The sequence below is a fragment of the Polypterus senegalus genome, chromosome 10, assembly GCF_016835505.1.
Source record: "Polypterus senegalus isolate Bchr_013 chromosome 10, ASM1683550v1, whole genome shotgun sequence".
Taxonomy (NCBI): domain Eukaryota; kingdom Metazoa; phylum Chordata; class Cladistia; order Polypteriformes; family Polypteridae; genus Polypterus; species Polypterus senegalus.
In genome coordinates, this window is record NC_053163.1 from 15,344,161 (window position 1) to 15,363,835 (window position 19,675).

Here is a 19,675-nt window from a genome sequence, read left to right on the forward strand (position 1 = left end):
TTATTTCATGTCTAGAGGGCAGGAATAATGTTAAAAAACATATTTAGAAGGTCGTAAACAGGTTTTCTATGCTCGAATTGTGAAAATATTCCATTTATAAATAAAGAATCCTACTTCGCGGAAATTCATTTATCGCGGTAGAGTCTGGAAAGGATTAACCACGATAAATGAGGGTTTACTGTATCTCTATTATAAATGAAAATCTTGAGACAAAACTATTGCCAAGAGTTTTTTTGAAGTCCTGCCCCCTTCTCAGCCATTTTCAACAATACCCGCGGTCCTCTCATCTCTCATTCGTTTGAATGCTTTTGTCAGACACAGTTCCTGCTCTTTCAGCTCTTATAAATTTTTACATTTTCCTCACCTTAAATTCCCAATAAAAGAAGGCTTATGTCGAAATCTTTTTGAAGAATTTCATCCCGAACGGTTATCAACAGAAGAAATGAGTGCATGGGCAATCCTAACACCGGGAAACGATGAAGTCAAACTGTAGTACATCTTCCGTGGATAACATTAAATGCAAAAGGAGATCTTGATAGGCCATTCGTATTAAAAATGTTTACAGTTTCCCGTTAGAATAGCTTTTGCTATGACAATTAAATCTCAGAGCTAAACATTCGAAAAAAAGTCGATTTATTAGTGAGAAAGAAACGATATTCACTCACAGGCAGTTATACATTGTGTTGTCACGATGTAACTCCAAACACAAAATCAAAATTCAATGCGATATTGACGAAAAGTTAATTTAAAAAATTGTTTTTACTGAAGTTTTACAGAAAAATGTAAGTTTAAAAAGTATTTGCGTGTTGCCTTCTCTTCTGTTCTTTTTCCGGTTTTCTGGGGTGGCGATCTGAGCCACAACCACCTGATCAAAGCACCGTGAAGCCCCTACATTCATGGATTAAAGGCCAGAAGTCCATGTGACCGTTATCATCAAGTCATTCCATAAGAACCCGGAATACAATGAGGACTGATCATTTATGTTAGGTAGAATGCCTAGAGGGGGCTGGGTGGTCTTGTGGCCTGGCCATCAGACCTTATTTTTATTCTATGTTAATTAGTGTTCTCTTATTTTAATTCTTACTTTGTCCTTTTTTATTTTTCTTCATCATGTAAAGCACTTTGAGCTACATTATTTGTATGAAAATGTGCTATATAAATAAATGTTATTGTAAAAGGTTAGTTGAGACCTTGTGTTTTCAACCTTATCCTTATATATAAATTTGATACTATCCGTACGTATGGTGTTCGTGTCAATACCTCGACTCAATACAAGTTAGAACCATGCAATGGGACTGTGCCTCTGTAGTTAGAACATAACGTGGCAAACGTGGATGCAGTATTGCATGATTGGCTAAGAATGTTTGAATGCTTCAGTGACGCCGCAGGACAGCCAAGTATAGTAAGTCGGTGTTGGTTCGAGCAGATAACAGTAAGTTTGGTTGGTTTTTGGAACGTTGGTTTGGTGAGGCGTACTTTCCAGGACTAACATCGTCGACTGACTTAAACCCTTTGACAGCTCCAGAACCGTAAGTAATTTAGAACATATCGCCATTTGCTTGGTACGTTGAAATCTGTCTTTGGGCAGTTCGGTTTTGGCATTCGCCCTTCTAACATCTATTGGCAAACTAACTAATGACGGCTGGGTATTAACAACGGTCAGTGTTTAAATTTTACCCGATCTCAGATCTAAAATGACCACGCCAACATAATTATTACTCCGACTCCGATTAGAGTCGTGTAATATGGTTTGTATTGAAAATTTGTTTGCCGGAAAAAAATCAAATGAGGCGCACCGAAGAGCTGTTTAAACAGGAAGCTCTTCATTACATCAGCCGAAAAGGTCTACTTTCAAGGACTTAAAAAAAACAATTCTTTGCAGAGAAATTATGGATTTCACAAATGTGGAATTCGTGGCCCGATTGGATCGCGCTCCCTATCGTTAGTTGCACCATAAAACTGACACTAGCGTTTTTATTCGTAAATACCGTATATAATCACGTATAAAAGTCAGGTCTTCAAACCCGAAAAAATCGATCATAAAAATCAGACCCCAAAAATCAGACGCCTGTTCATGAATGCGACACTTCATTTTTTTTCTTCTTATTTTTAACATCTTCTTGCCTCCTCCAATCTCGCACCAGTTTCTCAGACGCATCGAACTTTCCAACCAGCTTCATATTTTCTTCTGATCGAATGCTCCATCGTAGATAAGGAATGCTCTTAGGATAAAGGTGTATGAGGGTGTGAAAACGTGGAATGGAGATCATGATGATAAGAATCCTAAACACACATTTAATTGCCACCATGTAACATACAGCTACATGCTAATACAAATTTAGTAAAGCCCAATTTTGTAACATCTGTGCTGACACCAAATCAAAGAATCAGTGAAATAATAGCTAGCTTGATATAGAAGCAAATAAAAGCAAACCTTTGCTCGGAAATGAAAACCTGAAGACACAAGGAGCCTTCGAGAATGAATTTGAGGACCACCATACTAAACATTGCAAAATTCTTCTAAATGAGAAATCATTAAAACCCACAACATTTCCCCCCTTTTTTCACATAATTAAAAATCAAGCACCACAAAAAAAAACCTCACCAAGGCCAATTTTAGCAGGACTTTCAACCTTGAAGAATCCGGCATCAAACACAACCATGGGCGCAGGTGACTCACTAACACTCGGTGCCGCTTGCTTCCGTGCCTTCATAGCAGCTTTCACTGCTGCCAGTCGGCTCTTGGCTGCCGCTGTGCTGGCACCCTCCGTCTTCAAGGGTTTGGATGCTGCTGCTTTCTGAAAAGGATGGAGGAGATGGCGGTAAACAACTTAAAATGAAACCCAAGTCCATTTAAGCATTAAACTCAGCTATACAATATAACTAATAGTTTGCACTGCTTGTGATACTTCTGTTCCACGATCAGTATCTTTCACTCAGAAGGTTCATTTATAATACTTGCTTCGCTTGCCGGATATACAATTTAAAGAGATGGTTAGTTTCATAGGAATTGTTACATATGCATACATACACTCACCTAAAGGATTATTAGGAACACCATACTAATACAGTGTTTGACCCCCTTTCGCCTTCAGAACTGCCTTAATTCTACGTCTCAGTGATTCAACAAGGTGCTGAAAGCATTCTTTAGAAATGTTGGCCCATATTGATAGGATAGCATCTTGCAGTTGATGGAGATTTGTGGGATGCACATCCAGGGCACGAAGCTCCCGTTCCACCACATCCCAAAGATGCTCTATTGGGTTGAGATCTGGTGATTGTGGGGGCCATTTTAGTACAGTGAACTCATTGTCATGTTCAAGAAACAAATTTGAAATGATTCGAGCTTTGTGACATGGTGCATTATCCTGCTGGAAGTAGCCATCAGAGGATGGGTACATGGTGGTCATGAAGGGATGGACATGGTCAGAAACAATGCTCAGGTAGCCCGTGGCATTTAAGCGATGCCCAATTGGCACTAAGGGGCCTAAAGTGTGCCAAGAAAACATCCCCCACACCATTACACCACTACCACCAGCCTGCACAGTGGTAACAAGGCATGATGGATCCATGTTCTCATTCTGTTTACGCCAAATTCTGACTCTACCATTTGAATGTCTCAACAGAAATCGAGACTCATCAGACCAGGCAACATTTTTCCAGTCTTCAACTGTCCAATTTTGGTGAGCTTGTGCAAATTGTAGCCTCTTTTTCCTATTTGTAGTGGAGATGAGTGGTACCCGGTGGGGTCTTCTGCTGTTGTAGCCCATCCGCCTCAAGGTTGTGCGTGTTGTGGCTTCACAAATGCTTTGCTGCATACCTCGGTTGTAACGAGTGGTTATTTCAGTCAAAGTTGCTCTTCTATCAGCTTGAATCAGTCGGCCCATTCTCCTCTGACCTCTAGCATCAACAAGGTATTTTCGCCCACAGGACTGCCGCATACTGGATGTTTTTCCCTTTTCACACCATTCTTTGTAAACCCTAGAAATGGTTGTGCGTGAAAATCCCAGTAATTGAGCAGATTGTGAAATACTGAGACCGGCCCGTCTGGCACCAACAACCATGCCACACTCAGAATTGCTTAAATCACCTTTCTTTGCCATTCTGACATTCAGTTTGGAGTTCAGGAGATTGTCTTGACCAGGATCACACCCCTAAATGCATTGAAGCAACTGCCATGTGATTGGCTGATTAGATAATTGCATTAATGAGAAATTGAACAGGTGTTCCTAATAATCCTTTAGGTGAGTGTGTATGTATGTATATATATACACACACACATACATACACACAGTCAAAATTACATTGTCATTTGAATGGTGGAAAAAATTTATTCACAACACATACTTCATACGAGCAAGATGATTTACAGGAATGTCTCAACCGGTCAACAAGGACGTCCATGCTATTTATGCAGCCCACCAAAAATAACATGAAGTTAAGATCTTTAGATCTCTAAATTCCTACTCTCCAACACGCTACATGGTAGTTTATATCCCACTGGTGTACGGTTCATTGCGTGGAGAAGCTTTCTAACATCTGTTCAAAGACTTCTTTTCCGTTTCCAACCATGTCCCCGTGATCTTACTAAAGAATTTTAAAGTAACAGCTGGGATCCACAGTGCTAACTCTTTTCGTAATTTTAAACACTCTGATCAGGTCACCTATTAACCTCAGTCTGATTAAACCAAAAAGGTTGAATTTATTTGATCCTCCTTTACAGCTCTTTAACTCTTTGAGGGCTGAATATTGTTTCCAAAAAACAGTTTTCTGAACAACAATGCCGTCACACAGACATCAACATAAAACATCTGTTGTTGCATGCTGGGGCTGCCCGTTTGCCAAGAATGTGCGGCAGGCTTGCTGCCAGGCTGTCTTCACGTGACTGGGGCAGCAGCAGCAGCGGTCACTGTCGCAGTGCACTGCAGTCTCGTTTCTACCTCTTGTCATTGTTAAGTGGCAGTCCTCCTAGGCGAACAGTGCCATAGTTGTGTCAGCTACTTGAACCTGTTCAGCACCACGAAAAGCTCAGGAACAATCAGGTGAAGCCAGAACCTCACCATTGTCTTCAAACACTTTTATCAAAATCAGAGTCTGACAAATTATAGTCCAGTTTAGAGAGAAGGGGCAAAACGTTGTCCAAGGAGTGTTCTGCTTTACACATCCACTTGGATCTCTCGCCAGGTGTCAGGGCCATTTTTGCTGTTTGCTACTTATGGAAGTGCTGGAAATCTCGGTCAAAACCAACAAAGCTAACTTTCTTTCTAGCAACGAGAGTCCAACTAAAACATAAGTGTTGGTTTTGTCACAGTTGACAGTTGATTGCTATCGTCAACTCCTCCTATTGACAAAAGTCGACATCAGCCCTGAAAGAATTAAACAGCTCCAGCGTCGCTATAATTGGACCGTAAACGTCATACCTTAATTGTTTTCCGAACGCGAGGCGCCGTCTGTGTGACCTCCTTCCATCCGTTCTCCTCAAGTTTGCTCAAATGAGAAAACTTTTTACTGACATCCTCAACCTAGGATGAAAGATACAATTCATAGCCTGAAGAACTTACTGTACATTAAAGTAAAGATTGAATGAGGGACAATGCATCTCCACACTGAAAACAGAAAAACACCAAAACATTCATACACTGTGTGCACAATTATTAGGCAAGTTGTATTTTTGAGGATTAATTTTAATATGGAACAAACACAGTGCTATCAGTCAATCCAAAATGTTAATAAACCTGAAACCTGAATGTTTCACAACGGAAATGTGAGTGTGAACATCATCAGGGGAATACATATGTGCGCACAATTATTAGGCAACTATTAGTGTGCAGATTTATTATGCAACTAAAGGAAAAATGAAAATTTTCCCATCTTACTTGTTTATTTTCATCTGTTATAGTGAGAATAATAAACAAACACCTCAAAATTTACAACTAAACATCTCTGACATTTCAAAAAAAATCAATCAATCAATCAATGACCAATATAGCCACCCTTCTTTCCAATAACAGTCATAAGCCTTTCCATTCATGGAGTCTGTCAGTTTCTTGATCTGTTGACGATCAGCTTTTTGTGGAGCAGTGACTACAGCCTCCCAGACACTCTTCAGAGAGGTGTATTGTTTTTCTCCCCGTAAATCTAGCGTTTAAGAAGTGCCCACAAGTTCTCGATAGGGTTTAGGTCAGATGAGGAAGGGGGGCCATGTCATTATTCCTTCATCTTTAAGGCCTTTACTGGCTGGCCACGCAGTGGAGAACTTCGATGCCAAGTGATGGAGCATTGGCCTGCATAAAAATCATGGTCTTTTCCTGTATCACTGTTTGAAGAAAGTGTCTTGAAAAACTGGCAGTAGGTTTGGGAGTTGATTTTGAGTTCATCTTCAATGCAAAAGGTCCAACTAGCTCATCTTTAAAAATACCAGCTCATACCAGTACCCCACCTCCACGTTGGAGTGGAGCTCTGTGCCCATTACTGATCCACAGGTCCATCCATCTGGTCCATCAAGAGTCACTCTCATCTCATCGGTCCATAAAACCTTTGAAAAAAATCTGTCTTCAGATATTTCTTGGCCCAGTTTTGACGTTTCAACTTATGTTTCTTGTTCAGTGGTGGTTGGGTTTCAGCCCTCCTTACCTTGGCCATGTCTTTGAGCACTGAACACCTTGTACTTCTGGGCACTCCAGGTAGGTTGCAGCTCTGGAATATGAAAGTACTGGAGGATAATGGGTTCCTGGTAGCTTCACGTTTGATTCTTCTCAAATCTTTGGCAGCTAATTTGCATCTTTTGTTCTCAACACGTTTCTTGCGACCCTGTTGACTATTTGCAACAAAATGTTTGATGGTTCTGTGATCACACACCAATATCTTAGCAATTCCAAAAGTGCTGCATCCCTTTTATACAATTTTTGACTTTTCAGAGTCAGTTAAATCTCTTTTGGCCCATTTTGCCTGAGGAAAACTAGCTGCCTAATAATTCTGCACACCTTGATATAGGGGGTTGATCTCCTTAGGCCACACCCTCCCTCATTACACAAATACACATCACCTGACGTGCTTAAATCCAATAAGCATTCAAGTTAATACAGCTTGGAGTTGGAATATACGCATTAAAAATGATGATATGGTCAAAATACTCACTTGCCTAATAATTGCGCACACAGTGTATATGGTTATTTAATTTTGCAGGGTGTCATTACCTTGACAAATAAATTCCAAGTTATCCGCCTCCTTAGCACTCTGAACAAAGCAGGCCATTTTTTGGGCAGGCAGCGTAGTGGGACACACTGTACCTGGAAGGTCAAAATAACGGCCCACCTACAGTAATAAACCTGCAGGTCTGAATAACGGCCTACAAACATCTGTTACGGTACTTTACTCTCCAAATCTTGCGGTCAGCTGCTGTAGAGGCATAATCTCGAAAGGCGGTTACACCTCTCTGTCATCATAACCCAGCAGGCTGGACTATTGGCCTTCGCTACTTTAGACTACATGTATAATATGCTACTGACTAGTTACACTACTTATGAAAAGTATGCTGTTGTATTTGTAGCTGCGGTTCAGTTTTGTTTCTGCTCGTAGGTTTCCAGAAGGAAATGGAGCGAATTTCAAATCTAAGCAGGTAACACCACACCCAAAGGAGTTTAGGAACTTGATGCCATAAGTGAGAGCTACACGGGAAAGGGGAGCCAATGGGAAACGGATCAGAAAGCGGTGAAAATTATGGGAGGTGCTGCTACTAGAACCGAAAACTGTTCTGAAGGATATCACTCAAAGGTGCGGTTTTGGTGTTCGGTCTGCACAATGGATGGTAGACAATGATGAAAATTGTGAGACTGACAGTGATAAAGTCGGCACAAAGTTACGTTGATAAATGAAATTTTTTGGTTTTCAAAATTGTTGCAAATTGCTGGGGAGGGCAGGGTTCAAAGGGTTAAGACCACAAAAAAAAAAAACAAGTAGGAATTGAGGAGGCATTCCAATAGTGTCCATGCCATGACTTGGCCGACTTTTTGAATTTACAAGTATTTATAACTTTTTTATGGTATTGTTAACTCCTGTCCCATATTAAAATTATATCACACTTTAACGTGTTGGGAAGACAACATGCCACAAAAAATGATTTTCAAACTATACCTGATAGTAAACCATATCCCAGAATCCCTCAAGATCCGTGCAAGTTGTCTCCTTCTCTCCTCTTTTGAATTCACAGTTGTCCACCAGTCCAGCAAACTGTTTAAACCTTTCTACCATTAAGAGACGTGCCTGCCCGACTGTAGTCCTGATCTGGTCACCAACTGGAGAATAGGAAGTGAAAAAAATTACAAAAAACTGGATAAGGTGAACTAAATCAGCAGCCTGGCAGATACGAGATCAATGTGCATGTGCTTGTTAGACGATTGGATTAAATATCATAGAGATTAAAAACACGGTACACAGTACACTGTGACTTAAATACAGTACCAGAGATCTAAAACATGAAGTTCAGCTCATAAACTTGCAAAGAAGATAAACATTTAGCATACTATTATTATGGTGATATAATTAAGACTATCAAATCAGTCAGAATTCCTATACAGGTAAAGTACATCTTTATCATAATACAGTTACTATCAAGCCTTTAGTGAGATATACACAGTCACAACACGATTAACATCATCCTGACTAATGACACTGCACTTGAACGACGGAGTTTCCATTCATCCATCCATCCATTTTCTAACCTGCTATATCCTAACTACAGGGTCACGGGGGTCTGCTGGAGCCAATCTCAGCCAACACAGGGCACAAGGCAGTAACCAATCCTGGGCAGGGCACACACCCACCCACACACCAAGCACACACTAGGGTCAATTTAGAATCACCAATCCACCTAGCCTGCATGTCTTTGGATTGTGGGAGGAAACAGTTTCCATTCAGATACAATAAATTAAATCAAAGAGTATCGAAACGCAGTAGTTTTACTGTATTAATATTTTTATTAATGTTTTATTACTATATATCAATAATTATTATTCGTTAATGTGATGTATAGATTATGTGAATGATAGGTTGTCAGGTCAGTTTTATACTTGATACATTATCACGGTAAAAATGACACAAAGGCACATTCCGTCATACTGCCACACACTGAATGCGCATCTTGTATCCAAAATCAGCGAGCCAAAAATGACACCAGACAAAGAGGCACCCCCCCTGTGTGATACTGGCACGCCATTACATTTCACTGGGTCTGTGCATAGAATGCAACAATGAAGACGCGGTGCCTTGTGTCCAAAGTCAATATGGCGTATAGAGGCACACCTCCGCACCCTTAATATGCTTCAGTAAGTTTAATGACGAAATCGACCAACAACACACTTAGTGGAATCATATGCCATCATTACACAAGAAACAATTGTGTTTGCTTGTTTATATCTCTCTCTATATTATATAGTGTCACACATGTGCAAATAGGAGGATGTTGTATGGACCAAGCAAAGGTAATTCCACGGCAGGCCAGGGGGTGGCGGGGTGCACTAAACCTTCTCCCGTTATCTCTACAGACCAGCCGCGGGAAAACCAGTCTGATTCAGAGCAGATAATTACTTCCAGTTCCAGCGCCCAGAAGAATATCACTTCTGGCACCATATCTGGTATCAGAAGAGCATCACTTCCAGTTCCCTTATATCACTTACTGTCTGATCCCTTAACTCTTTCAGGGCTGATGTCGACTTTTGTCAAAAGGAGAAGTTGACGACGGTAATCAACTGTAAACTGTGACACAGCCAACCGTTATGTTTTAGTTGGACTCTCGTTCCTAGAAGGAAAGTTAGCTTCGTTGGTTTTGAACGAGATTTCCTGCGCTCCTCCTGGGCAACGACGGGTATTTCAGCTAGTATTAAATATATATAAAGATAAAAAAAATGAATCAATGATATGCAGTCAAGTGTGGGCTGATGTGCGAGTGTGCACATGGAGGCCCAATCCGCAGTTGGTTTCCAGCCTTCACCCTGGTGTACCTGGGATAAGACCTTTTGAATTGTTTAAACACTATATGGATACAATATTCCAAATGATCACTACATTTAGGACGGATCGTTCTTACCTTCTTCTGGAATCCCATCTCCTTCTGTCTTGCACTCCCAACAAACGCAAAGATGAGTTAGTCTGTCCGTTTCCTGCTGAATAACTCTCCTGCAAAAGAAAACAACATCATTTTGACCAATAACTCTATAAAGTGTAGCCCAGGGCTAAAGCCGTGTTAATCTATTATCAGATTTTTTTGGAACTCCGACTTGTCCCATTTCACATCCCCACATCAGTGAGCTTGTGTAAAATTCTGGTCGTTAAAAAAAAAAAAAGAGCAAACTAAACAAACTAAAAAGTGTATCACTTCACTCCAAATGCAATTCGTAATTTTGTTTTATACAAAAGTGACTGAGGTGAAAGGTCAGAGTTCTATCACAATTTGTGTGGCTTTGTTTTCTTTGAATTTTCTGACTCGTACAGTACTTCCGAGTTTGTAGAGCATTTGTTCAGTATTTCCGACTTAGAAACTTGCATTTACCATCTGTTTGAAACCAAGGGAGCGCTCCATAATGCTGTACTTGCATGTCTGTCAATGAGAAAGCAGTGGAAAGTTCACCCTGCATTAGCAGGGAAGACCAAACACCCCCACACATCTTTCAACAGAATTTCCTGTCAAAAGTTACATTAATCCCAACATTCCCCACTGGACAGACAAATCATATGTTTGCAGTTTCTTTCTTTTCTCTTCCCTTAACATGTTGTAGTTCAAAAAGTTAACTTTACTAGAAACACACCTCTTGATATTCATCGAACAACTCGAACACTTAAGAGACGAGACCAAAAGGAGCAAGTCAACAAGGGCTGCAGCTGAACTTTATACAAGCCAACTATTTTAGAATTTGTAGAATAGCTAAGATATTCCGGAGTGTGGGTTGCAGCTTGCTGAAGCTAGCACACTTGTAAAGTTCGCTAATGAGAAGCCGTAATGTTATTAAAACAGTCCTATTCAGACAGGATCGGTTTTACACCAGGAGGTGGGATTAAGTGATCACTACCCTAGGACCACTGTAGTTTTAATTCCATCACTTGTGCCAAGAAAACTCGTCCCTCTTGACCAAAGCAGTATAAAAATCTGTGGGTTGCGCAGAGTGTGGACAAACTCCTTGGCAGCCTTCATCACTTTCTTATATAGGGAAAGTATTGTAATCGTCCAAAAATTCAATATCAATATTTTGATGAATCTCAACATTTTAGACCTCCCCAAGTCCGAAAATACCATTTTTGTAATTATTTCTGTGTGTGCGCATGTAAACACGATACCTTGAGTACGATTTCACGGAGGTCAACCAAACTTTGCATACAAGTGTTGGGTACAAAACGTAGATTTCTATCAACTTTTGGGCTATTTCCACTAACCGGAAGTGATACTTTACCTTTTATTCATGCAGCTACAGAGTACAATTTATTCAACATTACTTTTATAATAATTGTTCAATATATTATTAATTTGTTGTTGATATTTCTTTAATGTACATAATATAAAAAATATCCCCATATCTGAGTATACGAGAAAGTCGTGAGGAGACCACTCCCGATTATTATTTTTTTTTTCTGTGAAAGGCTCCAAAATCCTGGGGTAGAAGCCATTTTCATAGGAAATAATGGAATTCTACTGACATGTCGATTCGCACAGGTCTAGTTTAACCTTGCATTACTTTTTAGAAGGTAAAAGGATTCTTAATCTTTACCGAAATGTGAACACGCAGTTCATAAATTAAATGAGCAATTCTGGACAGGACTAAAATTGACAGAGGTTCTCCAATAATAAATTACGCACCTACCATCGCACCTCCTGTTATAAAACTAATCCCATCTAAACAGGGAATTACTTTTACTACTTTGTGAGAAATTTGACAAACGATAGGACACCATTCCATCCAGCAAGATCATTTTTTTAGCTAATAGCTAAGCCGTCCCAGAGAAAAGATATGGAGAATGTGATAATTCAAAATAACATAATGCTGACATTGAACTATGGCATTATGGTCCTGCTAAATCACCAAGCAACATTAACACCATGTATATCATCTTGTTAAGTACTTTCTAACGTTACGATTATATCCATTCTGTTTGGTGTTTTAGTCAATACAGTCAATATGTTAATAGCTTATCAGGAACAAGTCCTGCTCAGACAAGAGAAGGGGATTAACCACTTTAGTCTTCAGCAATGACAGCTACATGGGGACCTAATCCAGGCCTTCAAAAAACCCCAAACACATTCATAAAGTTAAGCCAAGCATGTTCAGGCCCGACCAATACTTGGGTGGAAGAACATCTAGGAAAAGCTTGGGCTACTGTGGAAAGAGGGGTAGGACAAGCCATTAGGGGGACAAACCCTGTGGTCTGTGTGTGTGGATCCCAATGCCCCAGTGCAGTAAAGAAAATGGAGATGTCCTTTGAATGAAACGTTTAAAAAAAAAAAATCGAGGTCACGACTTCTCATTGGTCATTAAAGATTCCCAGGCATCCTTCGTAAAGAGTAGGGTGTATCCTGATGTCTGGGCTAAATCGCCCTGCGTGATCTGGTCATTCTGGCTCCCTAATCATCCCCGGTCTTTCCCTAACCTCTACACCACCTAATATCTCACGTGTGGTGAACACACGGTTTTAAGATGGCTGCTGTTGCATCATCCAGGTGGATGATGCACATCGCCGGTGGTTGAAGTGGTCCCCCCACTCATTAAGTAACGCACTATGAGTTGCGAGCAAAGCGGTGTATAACATATAAAGAATTAGCATTATTATTACTTGGACACTGGCAGAAATTGAGGAGAAGTACATTCAGAAATCAGTCCTGGATGTATTTCTGTATATAGTATATGAGAAGATGCAAAAAAACTTTCATGCCATATAAAATGGAGGCGGAAGTTGTAAAAATTGAATTAAATACATTGACTAGACATTAGGACAACTCAGATTTGAACTATCCAAGCAAGTGTGATGGTCTGAACGGTGCCATCTCATTAGTCGCACTTGAACATTCTTATTTGGAGACTGGATTTTTCTTCTTTTTAAATCTTCATTTATCCCGTCCTCCTCCTAAGATGGGCCTATGAACTAGTTTGGCTGCATTATGTCTTTTAAAGACAAGTTTTTAAATAACATGTCAAGGGAAAAAGTCCAATCACCAGTCGAGTATAAATGCACACACACACAAACTTAAAAAAGAATTAAAAGACCTCTCTCTCTCGTCAGAAGAGGAGCTTGATTCAAATGTAGCAAATGCCAAGCTAGCCAAGCTTTCATAAGGACGTGAACAAGCATTGAATCAACGTACAAAGGGCCAGCCGACAAAGTCTGCATAATGAGCACAGGTGCTTTCCCTGTGGCTAAAAGGTGAACAGAATAAAAGGAAAGTAACAAGACGACAAAAAGTGAAAGCGAGGCTTTAGATTTAAAGGGATTATTCAAATTAGGACTCCTTGGACAGCCCCTATAAAAGAAATTTTCGACTTCCAAGGACCAGCAATATAAATGCATTAATCCTATCTTTACCGAAAAACGTATCAATTAGGCAAGAGACACATTATTTGATATTACATGCAAATGTGTATTCACTGTAAACGACAGCAGGTTGGCAGGACATACTGCAGAGATTCTAAAACCTCGTCTAAGATGTGGTCTCAGATACTCCCTGGAGTAAAAGGCCAAGCTAAAGGCAGGTAGAACAACTCATTTGTGGAAGATTTCAGTCCTCCACATTAGTGTTGATCGGTATACCGATCAGAAAAAAAAAAAAAGTGCAGCACTACCAAATTTAAAAAAAAAAACAAAACAAAAAAAAAAAACAGTGCACTATATACCGTATATACTTGAGGAAAAGTTCTCCCGCGGATAAGTCGGGACTTGATTTTACTATATAATTTCCTGTATTTTATAATGTCGGCGGTATAAGTGGAGTGCGGAAAACTCACGCTATTGGTCCTAGAGACTATGATATGCTAACGCCCACCTGAGAGAGTAACCATGGAGCACAAGGCCTTTTATATCTATGTATTGTGCCTACATGACCACGCAGTAAATACTCAAACTACCGTATATACTCGCAGATAAGTTCTCCCGCGGATAAGTCGAGGCTTGATTTTACCGTATAATTTCTGGTATTTTATAATGTCGGTCATATAAGTTGAGTGCGGAAAACTCACGCTATTGGCCCTAGAGATTATGATATGCTAACACCCACCCGAGAGAGTAACCACGGGGCACACAGTAGGCTTGGGCGGTAATACAGTAATATGGTATCCCGCGGGATCTAAAAATAGCAACGGTATCCGTTTCAATACCGTTTTATCGTCATAAAAACAATGCACTTCTATAGGAGAAAAGGATTAAATATTAAATATAATTTATTTAATGCCTAAAAATGCGTACGTGTGGTTGTCATCACGTGACAGCGTGGAGGAGAAAGAGAGAGGTGGGGAAAGATGCCGAGTCGCGCACAAAGTGACCTTCACTGGGTCTCCAAACTGGCAATGGTGGAGCGCATCCTCGAGCAGGCCCAAGCGATCAGACACGTCCTGTCTGATGACAGAAGGAGCAGCCCGTCCCTGACCTGGAAGGACATGGACGTCTTCAAAGCTGTTCACGAAGCACTGAAACCAGTCGGTGACTTCACTGATATTTTGTCAGGAGAAAATTGTGTGACCAGTTCCTGTATCCTCCCCATACTACAGCTCTGCAGGGACAATGTGTTGGCTGCGTCAGAAAATGACCTCCAGCTAACAAAGTCAATCAAAACTGGAATTCTAACAAAGCTAGAGGCCAAGTATGAATCCAATTCAGTGTGCAAAATATTGCGAAAATGCACTTTCCTCGACCCTCGTTACCGTGGAGGATATGAGACGGTTGACAACGCATTGGCTGAGACCAAGGCTGAATTACAGGCTGAGATCGTGAGCTTAGAGGCAGCAGGTCCAGTGGCCATCAGAGTGGAAGAGGGAGAGGCGCAACCTGAACCCTCACGAAAAAAAGAGGACTCTGGGAAGTATGTTGCAAAAAAAATCTGATGCAATGGCAGGTCCTGTCGGCATCGGCACCGTAGAGGACCGAGTCGGAGCTGAAATAACAGCCTACTGTTTGGAGCCAGTTACTCAAGGAGACGAGGACCCACTTCTCTGGTAGAAAAATGCTGCCGGGCGTTTTCCCCAAATGTCGTGAGTGGCATGAAAGTACCTGTGTGTCTGTGCCACAAGCACACCATCGGAGCGGGTTTTCAGCACCACAGGTAAAGTTGTCGGTCCACAATGTGCCCTGTTAAAGCCGGACAAAGTAAACATGCTGGTTTTTCTAGCGAAAATTCTTGACTAGATTGATGCCACTTGCCATTCGTTCCTATTCGCACTGTTTATTTTTATTTATTTAATTGACGTTAAAAACAATATTGGAAAGAAGACTGTAAAGAAGTTTTTGTTTAGGACTATTGCTTTGCAATACTTATTATATGGATGATGTTTATGTTCAACTCTGGTTGACTGTTGTGGGTCTATTTGCACTTTTTTATAAGCTGCTCTTCTTTGTTATTAAAAGTTGTTCAGGCGGTGTGATTTAATTTAATTGATTTGTGTGCGCGTCTCCGCACGAAAACTGTTCTGGATGTTTATGTTAGTTTAATTCTGGTTGACTGTTGTATTTGCACTTTTTTTATAAACTACTATTTGTTGCTAATAAAAGTTGTTAATATTGTTCTGCATGTTATTTTGTTATTGTTTCAGTATTAGTGTTTGATATTCAGTTTCTGAAGGGTTTAGGCACAAGCCAACAGTTTGGTGATGCTGTCGGAGCCTTACGTCACAATTTTTTTTATTATTCACGGTAATACCGTATACCGAGGTAAAATAGGGAGGAGGTTTGACGGTATCAAAATTTGGACACAGCCTCTTATATTTATGTATTGTGCCTACATGACCACACAGTAATACCCGAACTATTCCGAAGCGACGTTTGCACTGTTTTGTATTTCACACCCTCATACACCTTTATCATAAGAGCATTCCTTCTTATCTACGATGGAGAGTTCGATCAGGCTACAACTGGGTATGCCTGCCCATCACTTCATTGGTGTAGATTCAATGTAGAACACTTAATGCAAGTTTTGGTTTTTGGAAATTTCTGGATTTATTTTTTCTTCAAATATTCTGCAGGTGGTTGAATCCGTAGGTGTGGATCCTGCAGATACGGGGGTTCAACTGTACTAGAACTATGCAAAATTCAATACTGTTACCAACCAAAAAAACTTGACTGAAATTGCTTTGTGCTGCCTTTACCAAAAAGTAAGCGCCGCGTCTCCAAAGTATATAAGAGTAGGCGTGCCAATTCTATCCACATTTGCCAACTTACTTGACAAAAAGAGAGAGGCGGAAATGACTGATAATACTAGTCGTCTCCAACTGTTTTAAACAAAACAAATGAAGCGAGATACGGCAATACTTCATTATAAAACAAATGAAAAAGGGGAACTTGGAGATATCACAGTGCTGCAAGGTTTTCATTGCTAAAGGTAACGGCATATCTAATCTTTTCAGTCATTTTTCTTTTGCTGATCCCATTGTTTTACAGGAGTTCGTAACTAGACGGGTGTGAAATTGTTTTTACACAGAGCACAGCATGGAGGAAGAGAAATCTGAAAGGTAAAATAAAGTAGACAAGTGACGTGTAGAAGCAGAAGATTAGTGGATAAGCCAAACCTCCAGTCAAGGTGAACAGACGGAAACTCGGCGTATATGGGAAGGCCCAGAGGAGGACGGCGTTTTTCAGTATGTATTATAACTCTATAAACCACCCGTAAAGTATAATTTCTTTATATTCCTTAACTGGACTTGAGCTGAAACTTTGGACCCTAATTCTTGAAATCTGGTTCAAGATTTACTCGTAATATACTCCTGATGGATATAGTAGGGTTACACAGTTAATTGGTTAAAAATGGCTGCCACAAAATGTTAATAAATGCAAAAATACATCTATTACTCATTTACTATTATGTAAAAAGGCCTTACCATACACTTCTTTGGGTCTTCATGGATAAAGGCATTCCCAAAACACTCAAACAATAACAATTTTGTACGGAAACCAACACATACTACAGGTTGCATACCTGAAATAGAGAACATCATGCAGGGTTTCTTCATTTTGTTCCTCCAAATTACGCATTTCTACTTGATCAGTTGTCTCTGATCCTGCATGGTCGGGCACAGGCACAAGATGGGCACAACTAGCAGGAATTTCCAAATCTTTTAAAGACGGAGAAGAATGTTGGGCAGTATTCTCTTGGTGATGTTCTACGGCAGCCACTGGATCGCCCAGAACGGGAGAAGCAACAGAACTTTCCTCAGAGGGGCAGATGGGAACCTCGCAAGGTGCTGCAGTAACATCCTCTTCCTCGTCATCAATAGATACACAGACTGGCTCCTCTTTCTTACAAGGTAATGAATTAGCAAAGGAGAAGACCTCATCATTTTCCTGCACAGGCCCACTGGGGGATGACATGGTGTCAGGCAAAATGGAACTGTCCTGAGAGCTGCTCCTTAGAGAGAAAGAAATAAAGTGTTAGTTAAAAGGTGATGTAGAACATTACACACCTTTTTATTAATCAATGTTATGACCAAAAAAAGTGGTTTTAAAAGGTTGACTAATCAGAATTTTAAATGTTACTAAATGCTACTATCTATGGTGCTATCGTCGGTTGCATCAGGAGTGGGCAGAAGGAGTATAGGAAACTAATCAAGGATTTTGTTAAATGGTGCAAATCAAACCACCTACACCTGAACAGCATCAAAACCAAGGAGCTGGTGGTGGATATTAGGAGGCCCAGGCCCCTCATGGACCCTGTGATCATCAGAGATGACTGTGTGCAGAGGGTACAGACCTATAAATACCTGGAAGTTCAGCTGGATGATAAATTGGACGGGACTGCCAATACTGATGCTCTGTGTAAGAGAGGACAGAGCCGACTATACTTTCTTAGAAGGTTGGCGTCCTTCAACATCTGCAATAAGATGGTGCAGATGTTCTATCAGACGGTTGTGGCGAGTGCCCTCTTCTACGCAGTGGTGTGCCAGGGAGGCAGCATAAAGAAGAGGGACACCTCACGCCTGGACAAACTGGTGAGGAAGGCAGGCTCTATTGTAGAAACGGAGCTGGACAGTTTGACATCCATGACAGAGCGACGGGCGGTGAGCAGACTCCTGTCAATCATGGAGAATCCACTGCATCCACTGAACAGGATCATCCCCAGACAGAGGAGCAGCTTCAGTGACAGACTGCTATCACCGTCCTGCTCCACTGACAGACTGAGGAGATCGTTCTTCCCTCACACTATGCGACTCTTCAATTTCACCTGGAGATGGGTAAACGTTAACATTATACAAAGTTATTGTCTGTTATACCTGCATTTTTATCGCTCTTTAATTTAATATTGTTCTTCATCAGTATGCTGCTGCTGGAGTATGCAAATTTCCCTTTTGGATTAATAAAGTATCTATCCATTTATCTACTACAGCCAGAGCAGACAGGAAAGATGCATTTCTGCTGCAATGGCCAAGGATAAGAAAAGCATGTCGCTCCAATCGAGTGCCCAAAGCTAGAGAATCAGCCAATTTTCATCCCAAAATGATTCTATCAGAGATCGTCAAAACGGCTGATCTCATTAAAAAGTGATATTTTAACATCAGCTTTTCTAAGCATTAAAATAGTGAATGTGTAAAGTGTTCCTCAAGGCCAACGACCGCAGCACTTTAAGAAGTTGGCGATGTACTTGCACAGCCACCGGTGGTTTGTAAAACAAAGGCAGCCCAGCAGTGTTTAGAACAGAGAAGAGCAAAATTTTGGCTTTCACGTTGAAGAAAGTGGAATTATAAGCTGAAAACCACTAATTTGAGAAAGGGCAAACAAATGTGCAGTCCAGCTAAACTCAGAGTGTAAGAAAAGGGGCCGGTAACGGATCTGGAAAAAGAGACACGCATATTCCACTGTAATTAAAAGAGAAGCTGTGTGGGTAAGTTCAGAACTCTTCACTTTGTCTTAAAAATACAAAGGGACGCTTCAAGCAACTCAAAGTTTGATTCAGGGCGGAAAACAGAATGACTTAAAAATATAGCAGTGTATTGATAAATTAGAATTCCCCTCTTTGCTTAGTAAATTCTAGAATTGCTAATTTATGAGCCTACATACAAATCTTTCACACTTTTTAAGCTTCGATCTGCTTGTTAATCGTACCATAAACATATTTGAACTTTAGTTAGTAATTAAAACAAGTTTTTAGTTAATGTCATATATACTTTATATATGAGGTACATATGTATTATAGACCTTTTTTTAATGTATGTTTAATTATCTACATATTCATGAATTCATTTTGGCAAAAAAAAAAAAAATAATAATAATAAAAATAATAAGATGGGCACTGAACAATAAGAATTCAATTACATTTATTATATTAAAAACCACAAACACCACTTGTAGCCTACTGCAGAAATATCAAGGATAATGTGAGATGTTAAGTTTATACATGGATGGTTATATAGTGGCTCTTCGTGTGGGGGTTATAAAATATAAAAATCAGAAATACATGTAAAATTCCGTTACAACGAATATCTTTACAACAAAGTTTTTT

General features: G+C 40.2%; 1 protein-coding gene across 1 annotated transcript in view; it reads right to left on the reverse strand.

The window, feature by feature from the left end:
* dlgap5 (discs, large (Drosophila) homolog-associated protein 5) overlaps positions 1-19,675 on the reverse strand; it is a 52,110-nt gene that overhangs the window by 11,574 nt on the left and 20,861 nt on the right. The window contains exons 9-13 of the mRNA XM_039765291.1: positions 17,159-17,587; positions 10,085-10,173; positions 8,134-8,294; positions 5,421-5,522; positions 2,606-2,798 (exon numbers count right to left, since the gene is read on the reverse strand). Coding sequence (XP_039621225.1) covers positions 2,606-2,798; positions 5,421-5,522; positions 8,134-8,294; positions 10,085-10,173; positions 17,159-17,587 — 974 coding nt within the window. The remainder of the gene's footprint in view (positions 1-2,605; positions 2,799-5,420; positions 5,523-8,133; positions 8,295-10,084; positions 10,174-17,158; positions 17,588-19,675) is intronic.